At 38.5% G+C, this 10436-nt stretch overlaps 1 protein-coding gene across 1 annotated transcript; it reads right to left on the bottom strand.

Annotated features, from left to right (window-relative positions):
- Positions 1-2398: 2398 nt before the first annotated feature.
- Positions 2399-9526, bottom strand: LOC119144868 (cytochrome P450 7A1). Its single transcript, XM_037380746.1, has 6 exons — positions 9364-9526; positions 7836-8076; positions 6560-7173; positions 5090-5220; positions 3971-4146; positions 2399-3354 (listed from the first exon to the last, which is right to left on the bottom strand). Exons 1-6 carry the CDS (start codon positions 9441-9443, stop codon positions 3055-3057), a joined length of 1542 nt encoding a protein of 513 aa, XP_037236643.1. The 5' UTR covers positions 9444-9526; the 3' UTR covers positions 2399-3054.
- Between the last annotated feature and the right edge of the window lie 910 nt (positions 9527-10436).

The raw sequence follows: 10436 nt of genomic DNA, 5'->3' as shown, positions 1-10436 counted from the left end.
TCTCCCTAGCTGAACGTCTGGTTAAAATGCTGAAGTCCCTATGAAGGGTTAGAGAGATCACACCAATATCTTTTGTAATACCCTCTATAGATCAGCCCACGTAGCAAGTATCCAGAAGGAATGAAAAAGTTATATAAAAAGGGGAGGAATATAGTAGCTGAGGGGAGAATGGGTTTCAGAGTCCTGGGAAAGAAAACAGGCATCTGACCTAATGTAGACACTGTCAGCATAGTGGGGAAGACTAGCTAATGAGATCAGGTCAGTCAAGCAAAGCCCTGAGAGCATAATTCCAGTGGATCAGGATTAACACACAGCAGAGGAAGGAGAAAGTGCCAAGAAGACCATGCAAACATGGAGATGCTGGCTTTTGTATCTCCTGTGCCATCTCCGAAAACATTGGCACTTGGCAATGAAGTCAGTAACCTCCCCACAATGTTCAGGACTTGGCTTTACCCTGCAGAGTGAATCCTGTGGTGGTTTTGCCTTCCCCCCAGTTTTCTACTGTTGGTAGCACAGGCAGGACATAGGAAACCACAAAACCACAGATGAAATGCAGAGAGTGAATTTGCTTTCATTACCAGGGCATCCCTGAAGTAGCACCCAGGCAGAGGCAGACAAGTGGGGATGCAGGCACCTTGGAGCTCTGTCCACGCCACAGGATCACCAAAGCTGCTGTTTTCCCCTGTACTCATTCGTGCGGGTGTAGTTTACCGCTGTGCTTTGATCATTCCCACAGCAGGGCAGGAATCTCAAGCATTTTCAATAGGGTGCCTCTAAGTCTATCATAGGCCTATGTTATCTAAACACAGATGTCTTACTTGTCCAACACAGAAGGCTAAACAATTATTAGTTTGATATATGTGGTTTTTGACACCCTAGCTGAAAGTCACTTGAGCATGTTTGCAATCCTCCTCTCCAGTCTTCCATTATTTTCCCACACTTGGGTAGCTGGAGGTCGTATCAGCTCTAGGAGCTACTGAATACTTCAGTTTCTCATAGACCAAAAGAAACAGAATACTTCAGTTTCTTATAGAGCAAGGGAGCTGAGAGAAAACATTAAAGCCCAGTCAGATCAGTTTGGAACAGCCAGTTTGAAGGAGGCAAAGGATGTAAAGGAAGGCTTAATTTTCCAGGGAACCTAGAGTTGCTTTAGCAGTTGTCTTCTTATCTTTTATTATCTGCTGTTGGAATTCTATGTTGAATTCCTGTTCATAAAGGAAGAGTATATTGCTTAAAGCATTGCATAGCTTTGCTACCCTCAGAAGCTGTTGTTTTAAGTAGGATTTCTCTAAGAAAGGGGGAGTAGATACTCTAATGGTAATAATATGTGCCAGGGCACATGTAGTGATAATGTCAGACTTTCATGTATTCTCTGAGTCAAAGCTAGCTTACATTGAATGTGCTGTAATTTATATAAATCATACCAAAATATAATTGACAGAAGTATGAAAACAAGCTGTACATAAAGACTGGATACTTCCCTTACCAAAAGAATCAAAGTAATAATTGAAACCCATTTGCATTACACATAATAGTTGAATATTACATGTATCGCAAATGGCAACAAATCGGTGTTCTCTATTCTCCTTTAAGAAGGAAAAGAGATTAAATAAAATTACAAAGACAACACACAGCTAATAAATAATCACACACTACAGAATCTTTTTATTTACCTTTGAATATTTAGCACAGTGGATAGTGAGAAAAGAAATGGATACATAATTTAAAGCAGTTCTAGGACTCAATCCAAAATTCAGTGTTTAGGAAGACCTCTATCAGCTAGACTGGATGTCTTGCCAGAATGTGAAATTTGAAAATATCTAATAGTCCTGTACCTCGTCTTCTGTGATGAGGCTTACTTTTGAGTCAAGGACAAAAGGTCTGACCATAAGTCCTTCAGAAACATGCAAACCCAGGATAAAAACAGTATTTTAAATCCATTTGTTCTTTTCATTGGCAGATGATAAGAAAACTATCTCTTTCAGCCTGAAGATGTTTCATTAAAAAATGGGCTTTTGTGACATCCATCCATCCATCAATCATATGCAGCAGGAAAGGATAGGGATGTTAGAGAACCAAATTTTATTTTCTCTAGAACAATTGCTCTTATGGAAATGCCACCACTAAAAATGAAATATGGGGGCATACTACCCATGATAACTTTAATTGAATTAGACTAGGAAGACCTAAGGAGTATGACCAGTGGAGGCTACTGGAATTATGGAGTTCAGGCAACTGTGCAAAATCCAGCTAGAATACTGGTGAATATAGGGTAGCTATTTATTTATCTCCATATTGGCATTGGAGCTGGCTAGTTTAAAGCTGGCTTAGGTGGCTTTGGATAAGTGCATAAATCTTTGATAGCATTAAGACATTAAAATGACAAGCAGTCTGGAGATGCATTTGGTTCAGCCAATATCGTTTATTTTAATACAGTTACAACTTTCTGAAAATAAGTATATTACAATGAATATCATACAAGTTTTGTAGTTTCACTAGAACGTGAACATTTCTGTAGGTTTTCTTCAAGTCTTTTTCTAGTTTTTCATAAAACCATAAAGGTACTTCCCCAGGAAACTGTCCCCTCCTCACTGTGAATCTGTCTTTATACAACAAAAATTTTATTTTGTCTGTGGGGAGAACCACCACCCCCAACATTTCACTTATAAAAAAGAATAAGTTTTAACTGTAGTTGAATTTTGACAATCATTTTGAAGTAGCAGATTAAATTCTAACTAACTCTGGGAAAGTATTTGCTGACAGAAAAAAAAAAAAAGAACTATTGTACTCACACAATTCAAAATCTTAACTTGCATTTCAAAATGGTTGGTAAAAGGGGAGTCATTTGCATCAACACAGTGCATTAAACCCACCGCATGCTGGTACCATAATGGTATACATTATGCATTTTCCATTAGACTGATGAATTAGCATCTTCATACAGATTTCCCCCCAAGTCTTGCAATGCTTCATTTGTATACATGCATAAAACATATATAAAGCATATGTTATATAGTACATAGTTTATATGTATAATATAACATATGTATATATTCATAGGCATTTCAGTCTATACCTGAAATCAATGTCATTGACTGGTTGCAAAATACCCAGTCCTGCACGGGATTGGTCTAAAGAAGGGCATTGCACGTTATTGTCCACCAGCTCTATCTCAAAATATGAAAAAACCAAAACCAAAAATTGTTTAATTTCATGGACAGCAAATAACCTGCCAGGGCATTTTGCTATGCCTGTCCCAAATGGCATATAGTAATACTTCAACTTGCGACCGTTGCGGTAGAAGTCCGTCTTTTCTTCTCCGTTCTCATTGAGAAAGCGATCATATTTGAATGTCTGTAAATAAACCCACAAAACAGTTACTTGGTATTTTAATGTCTCCAAAGACTAGAAAATGCCATTAAGACATGAAATGCAGGCTGAGGAAGAAAAGCCTCTAGCAGTAAGTGTTGTACGGTAGCACCAGGCCCCATGGGGCTGTTTTAGAGAGGGTGGCATCTCAGTTCTGGTATGTGCGGCATGATCCCAGGTTCTTTGCTGGTAACTCTCCTTTTCTGACCTCTGAAAACAAGGTTTATAACCTGCGTTCTTGGTCATGCAGTAGAACTGAAATATTTCTCATTCTGTGCCTTTGGGAAAATACTATCCTTACCCTTGACCTCCCTCAACCCCCCCATAACGGTGATCTTTCCTCACGGAGGAAGGCAGTAAGTAGAAGGCTGTCTTGGGCTGGCAGCACACTTTTTGGTTAGACTGAAACATGTTTTGGAGCTAGTGCTTGCACTGACTTTATTCTTTTTCTTGCCTACCATTACGTCTCCAGGCGTAAGAGCAGACTGCCCGGAGTACAACAGAAAACCAGTCGCGGGGGCACCCCTGATACATGCTCTATTTAAAGGCATGTCAGCTTCTGCTAGAACTCAGAGTTTAATGCACTTTGCTAAATACTTACCAAGGGATCAGCATAGATTTCTGGATCAAAATGCAACAGTTGAGGATAAAGAGCTACGATATCGTCACTGCGAATGTTGTAAAACTCATTCTCCAAGTGCAAAGTGAAATCCTCCTTGGCAACTCGGAATGTCATGGATGCACTTGATAGCCTCATTGCCTCCTTGATGATGCTGTCTATTAGGAGAGGAAAAGGAACGATTACCATGGAAATGGTATGTGTGTGTCCTTGAGGGAGATCATGTATTTTGAACTATTTCAGACCCATTACCAAACCCTGCATTTATTAGAAGAAATATTTTAAAATATTTTAACAAAAACTTTCTAAATGCCTAAGAAAGTATCTTTCTCATTTCTTTTTAGCACTATTATCTCTTCTGCAGATAATACTGAAAACATAATCTGCTTTCCCCTAGAAAAATACTTCTAGTTGATGCAACAGAATATTTGAAAGTGAGACACATTTTCACTCTGAGATAAAGAACGAACCAGTCGTAACTGGAAACATAACAAGAAAAGAAACAGTGCAGTGATCAGGATTTTCTGAAACTTTAAGAGGTGGTGCATAGAAACCAGTATTCAGAAAAAGTAACTTGGGGGTTTTTTTGTTTCAACATAAGCTGATTTTTTTTTTAAGGCCACAGTAGTTAAAGGATGACATTTTCAAAACTCTCCATAACTTTGACACTTTTGAAAATGTGCCCATAATTTGAATAATATTAAGAAGAAATAAACCTAGTGGTGTTAGAAGATACTGTTTCACTTTGTAAGAATTGGGATATAAAATTTGGCAACGCTGTTTTATTTGATCTAAAGTCATTACTAAACAAAAGACTGTTCTGAATTATCCATAGGTCTCCCATACTATGTTATGTAGCTTTGTAGCCGTATCGAGACATGCCATTACCCATGAAAAAGTGCTATACACGTGAATTTTTATACTCAGTACCACCTGGGACATTGGGAAGACTGATTGTGTTGCTCAGAAACATGTAGGGTTTTGTTCTAGCATTTGTTGGCTAATTCCATAGTAATTCTGAGCAAGCATTTATCTGGTAACAAATAAACACTGTGAATAATGTGGGGTGATTTCTGGTACTCCTGCATAAAGTAATCCTACCTAGTACTGGCATATTATCCAGCTGTTTTCGGTTCAAGGAAATATGTTTGCCATCTAAGCTGATCTTCTCTCCAGCACTTTCCAAAATACTTTGCACTTCTTTGGTAGCAGCTGTCATTGCTTCTGGATTCCTAAGATCAAAAGAGCAGAAGTATAACATAATTTTACACTTAAGAATGTTTTAAAAGGGGTTTTGTCATTAATTTTCTTCCTGACTAAAATTTAGTTTGATAGCTGACAAGTTCAGCCTTTTAAAATGAAAATGTTGCAGGAAAATGCTGCAATTACACTTTTTCAGGTATTGGCAAAGGTACCACAGCTTCAAAAAAAGGAAAAGAACCACAAGTATTTGAGTCCGTCTCCAAAGACAAGCAGGACAGAACTGATTTGCATAACTCAGGTAATAAACAGTAATATCACTAAAAAGGAATGCCAGGAACAAGAAATAAAACAATTAGATTAGGGAATATCCCCACTGCGGGTAGAAAGTTTGGGAACAGGATTATATATCAGTTTTATAACGTCACTTATCCTGGATGATGTCCCATTACGTAGCAATATTCTGCCTCGCTGAAAAGAATCTTCCTAATACTAAAAGTCCACATAGTATCCTTTGCTGTCTAGACTTTCTTACAGACATGGAATGTATGAGCTATGGTGAAATTTGTATACATAACAATACAGGATGCAATAGTGTCTTGATGAAGGTACAATCAGGGTGTTAAAAGACTAAAGCCAGAAGACCTAATGCCAATGCATTCTTGGAGTGAAAAGCACTAAGGAACCTCAGTTTTTAGCGTTGGCAGGTAGATATGAGGGTGCAAGCCACTGACAATAAAAAATGTCAGCAATTGAGATACATACTTAAGAGTCAGTCATGTTGAGGTAGATTATACTCCACAGAGACCCACTCTAAAATGGACATTTAATAGTCTTATCTGAACTTGTGCACTGCTCTCATGAGTAACAAGTTCAGCAGCTGCAGTCTGCACTGCAGCCTCAGTAGGTTCTATCAATATATAAACTATTCTCTATTATCTATCTGTGAGAACAGTAATGAAGTTAAAGCTCATTTTGCCTGCTCTAGTGAGACAGTCTAAAAATGTCTGATTATATTGGGAGCCTTCAATACAATTAATGTTCCGACTGCAACCAACAACTTTAATGTCATATCATATAGATTTACTTCAAAACTGTCTTGACAAAGAGTAGCATTGCCCCAGTGTGCTTTTCTTTAAAAAAAAAAAACCAAACTTCTGCAGAATTGCTCTGTGGTATTACTACTTGGTCTCAGGTGAGTGAAGAGTGTTTCTGTGGAAGTCCAGAACAACATGGCACTTCTGTTGTAATCAGTAAGCTTTTTGACACTGATGAAGTATCAAGCAGTGGAATTTGCCTGTATTAATGAACTGGTTTCTGAAAGATATGAAACTTTTTTCCTGTTTGGAAATAAGAAGCATTGGGACTTACTTAAGAAGATAGAACAAGCTCCAAAACGTGGCAGGAATGGTGTTGGCTTGTGAGGCCCAGAGCACTGCCACATGGGTCTTCGCTTTTTCCATGTCATCGAAGGTTGACAGAGTGTCATTCAGGAACATACGGAGAGTGACAAGCTCAGAGAGGTTGTCTCTCTTCAGGAGGTTCTTGTGGAGGAGTGCCTCTCCCAGCTTCTCACGTGCGCTGTGGGCACTCTTGAAGAGGTGGATAGGCAGCCCCGCCACGAGGGCTGGAAAGATCCTATCAAATTCCTTAAAGTTTTCAAGGGCATTTAGGATATGAGCTCTCTCAGTTTCCTGCTTTGATGATAGATTCTTGTCATTATTTGAATTAAATTCTTTACCAAAAAGTGTTAAAAAGCCAGACTCGAACATCACCTGGCAACAGAATGTATAGAGTCCTTCTGTCACCCAGATATTAGACTGAAGTTTAGATGTTCTTGACTGCAGCATGACGTACTGTAAGTTTTCCATCATTGCTTCAATGAGGGCATCTAGGGCATTACCTTGAAGCGTTCTAATGAAAGTCTGATGAAAATTTTCAGTGGTGTTTCCCTCTGCTGGGTCAATGCTACCATGCCCAAAAGCCTGTCACAAAATAAATTGTATGCATGATCAATAAGGCCTGTCATAACCTTGATGATAAATGTTAATAGAAATTAAATCCAAAGTATAACTTCATAGCTTACTAGAGAAAATAAAGGTTATCAGTACTAGCACTGATGCTTTCTCGCTGAGCCATAACAGTGAAGTGGGCAAATGAAATAGATTCAAATACATGCTCACAATTAAATGGACATGGTTACCTAGACCTTCATTCAGCTCCCGTTGACTTTAACAGGAGCCTTTTTGCTTACTTCAGTAAGAGTTTGACTGAGCTCCTACAGTGTTGCATCATTTTTTAAGGCATTAGGACCAAAACTTCCATAGCAGTGAGAACCTCCTGAAGAAGGTTTCAGCAAGCTACATTATCATTTTGCGGACGGTGTTAATTGTATTCCTGCTTTAGCAAGTTGGGATACTATGTGGCTAAACAATGTCATTCTTGGATAATTCAAACCATCGCAAATTTCCTTTCCATTAAGGAAATGGAAAAAAAGACCCCAATGTTTTAAACCAATAAAAGTGCAGAAATATGAAACCAATTCTATCTCAAAGGCACAGTTATGATATAGGGATTAACTGGGTACAACTGTCCTGCCAGCAGATACTTTGCATGTTAAATATTAAAACCATTTTTAAAGTAGTACCTTGGCAGAAGTAGCAAAATGGAACTTCTTCCAGTCCAAGTGTTTTCCTTGGCGTATCAATGCATGGTATGAAAAAGGGTCAGTGAGGAAATGAATGTATTTCCCCGCTACTCGGCAAGTGAAAATGTGGCCATGCTTCTTCTGCTTTTCTCTGAGAAATTCAAGAGGGTTGGCACTAAACTGCAAGGCACAGCCCAGGTATGGAAGGAACCCATTTTCAAGTGGTGGCTCACCTTGTCGCCTACAAAACACAAACAGAAACTGAATTTGTAAGTATGTATAAGGATCTCTTCCCCAGGACTACCAGGTAAGTAAAATACTGATGCTACATTTTTGTAATGTGAAAAAATACAAAAAAAACCCCAACCCAAACCACCAAAAAAATAGTATATTGACAAATATTATTCTCCCCTTTTAGGACTGAGCCTATTGTGAGGTTTATGGTGTGTAAGAAAGAATAACTTTAACAGCCTGTATTATAATAAACATAATAAAACACAGTTCAATTATGTCATCTTTCTTTTCCCTAGATCAGGAATATACTTTTCACCTGCAGAGTTGTTGTCGTTAGCTAACATACATAGTTATGTAATTGCCCCATAAATTAATAATCCATCCCATCAGTATCATCTGATAAATTTTTGGGCAACGGTATCCACAATTCAATTTGAATACCAAGGGGAATAGCCTTTTAGCGTAGAAAGTTTGTTAGTATTGGCATATCCCATTTGGACCAGATCCTGCTGAAAGCAGTGGGAATTTTGCTATGACCTTCAGTAAGCTTAAGAGTTAGCCTTTCAAGCAAACACATGCTGTAAGTTAGGCATATACTTAAATGATTTTTTTGTTATTCTGAGTCAGAAAATGACTTTCCTGAATAAGGACACCGTGGCTGCTAAAATAATGAATACTTTAGCTTTTCCAATAAATTCGTAATGGTTATTATCTGAAGATAACTATTTTCACCCTTTTTGTTAAGAGTTTAAAGTAAAACAAGTAATGACTGCTAAAAATACAAAGTTACAACAGGTAAGCAAATTATTTGCTCCTTAAGTAAATATGCCAGTAGGACAAATGCTTTTAAGGAATTAGACATAATAAGGTACATAAATATCTGTATTAAACTGTGTTACTATGTATGATAGACTGATATTATGAAAATGGTTGTAAATAGGTATTACACTATAATTAGATATAAGAAGGTATTAGCTGTGATTACAATGCGGGTGAAACTATAGCCCAGGACTTTAGGAAACCAGAACATGCATATTTTTGTTTCAGTTACTTCCTTTATTCATAGATCTGTGTCTACAGCTATGTCTAGGAATTACCTCACTATTAAAAAGCCCATACACAAACATGCTATTGTAACATAAATCTCTCAAAAGACCAAACTACAGTGTTGCCCATGCCACCCTGCACCTGTCCATCTGACAGTCTTCAGATGACACTTCTTTTAGTTATGTACACAGTATATTTGATAGAAATAAAAGCTAGGTACACTGAGGTACAACTGTAGATTCCTTACCTTCTCCTCCTCCCTTGAAGAAACCAAAACCCACAACAGAGTATTATCAATGTTCCCCAGATCCATGATGTTATGAACATTTCTGGTGATGCCCAAAAACTTCCAAGTGGAAAAATGGTAACTACCAGTATGGCAGGAGAGGTGACTGAGAATGATACAGAAGACAGGTCACAATTTATATCCAGTGGGTGCCCCACTGTATCTAATGGCATTCAGCCAACCTAGCAAGCTATTGATTAACCATTTCTGGAGAGACCCTGTATTGTCTCTCTTCTGACATTTTTCTTCAGAGAGCTTTGCTGGATTGATGTAGGCAGTTGCAGACATGGCCTTGAGCTGATGTCACACATCAGTAGCAGTTCCAAAGTAATCAAACAGCTGTAATAGCTGATAATTTGAAGGTCTGTCAGGTGTGGTTTGATCTATCCTGCAGATTTACCGATTACAGTTTATAGTTCAAGTTTAGCAATATATGAAATGGCTACCAACAGGTGTCCAAAGGATTCAAGCTAAGTGGTGGCTGCAGCTCATGTTGTCCTTTAGCTGCCAACCTGCTCACCCCCTCCCTTCTCCTTCTCGTGGCCTGCCCTGGTTCCATGTACCGCTGTGAGAGGGGATGGTGAGGGTTCAGCTGTGGGCAAAGGGATGGTTGTGGAGATGAGCTTGCTCCCTCTAACTACGTTTCTCTGGTAGAAAGGGAAAAATGGGCTTTTATAATGCAGCTTGAGAGAAAAGAAAGCAGGATTAGACAACCATACTGGTTTGGGGTTTTTTCATTGTCTTTGGATCACCCTTTATTTTCCCATTAAATTGTTTTCCCTTTCTGTCGCTGACCAGGGAGAGCTCAGACTCTAGCTTTGTAGCAACTGGCATCAAGCTGTTGAGGAGGCAGCTCAGGTAGCATATAGTGATGACTCATTAGTCATTCAGGGCCTAATATGTTTCTAAGAGAGAAACATGGGTTTAAGTCACTTCTTCAGGCTCACTTTTGTACCAGTTTTTGTTAGTGTCCCTACAGCTGTGTGATAAAACAATAAAGATTTGGAACTTTTGCTGTCCAAATCAAACACTGC

This window comes from Falco rusticolus, chromosome 3 (assembly GCF_015220075.1).
Source record: "Falco rusticolus isolate bFalRus1 chromosome 3, bFalRus1.pri, whole genome shotgun sequence".
In the NCBI taxonomy this organism is placed as follows: domain Eukaryota; kingdom Metazoa; phylum Chordata; class Aves; order Falconiformes; family Falconidae; genus Falco; species Falco rusticolus.
This window is presented reverse-complemented; position numbering and strand designations above follow the sequence as displayed.

What these genes read in the sequence shown, in the direction of transcription:
- LOC119144868 (XM_037380746.1), bottom strand. Translation starts at nt 9,443, where the DNA reads ATGTTCATAACATCATGGATCTGGGGAACATTGATAATACTCTGTTGT. An exon ending in ATTTTGCTACTTCTGCCAAG is followed by an intron (nt 7,174 to 7,835) that starts GTACTACTTTAA and finishes ATTTTGTGACAG; the next exon opens with GCTTTTGGGCATGGTAGCAT. An exon ending in AGCTTGTTCTATCTTCTTAA is followed by an intron (nt 5,221 to 6,559) that starts GTAAGTCCCAAT and finishes TTTTGATCTTAG; the next exon opens with GAATCCAGAAGCAATGACAG.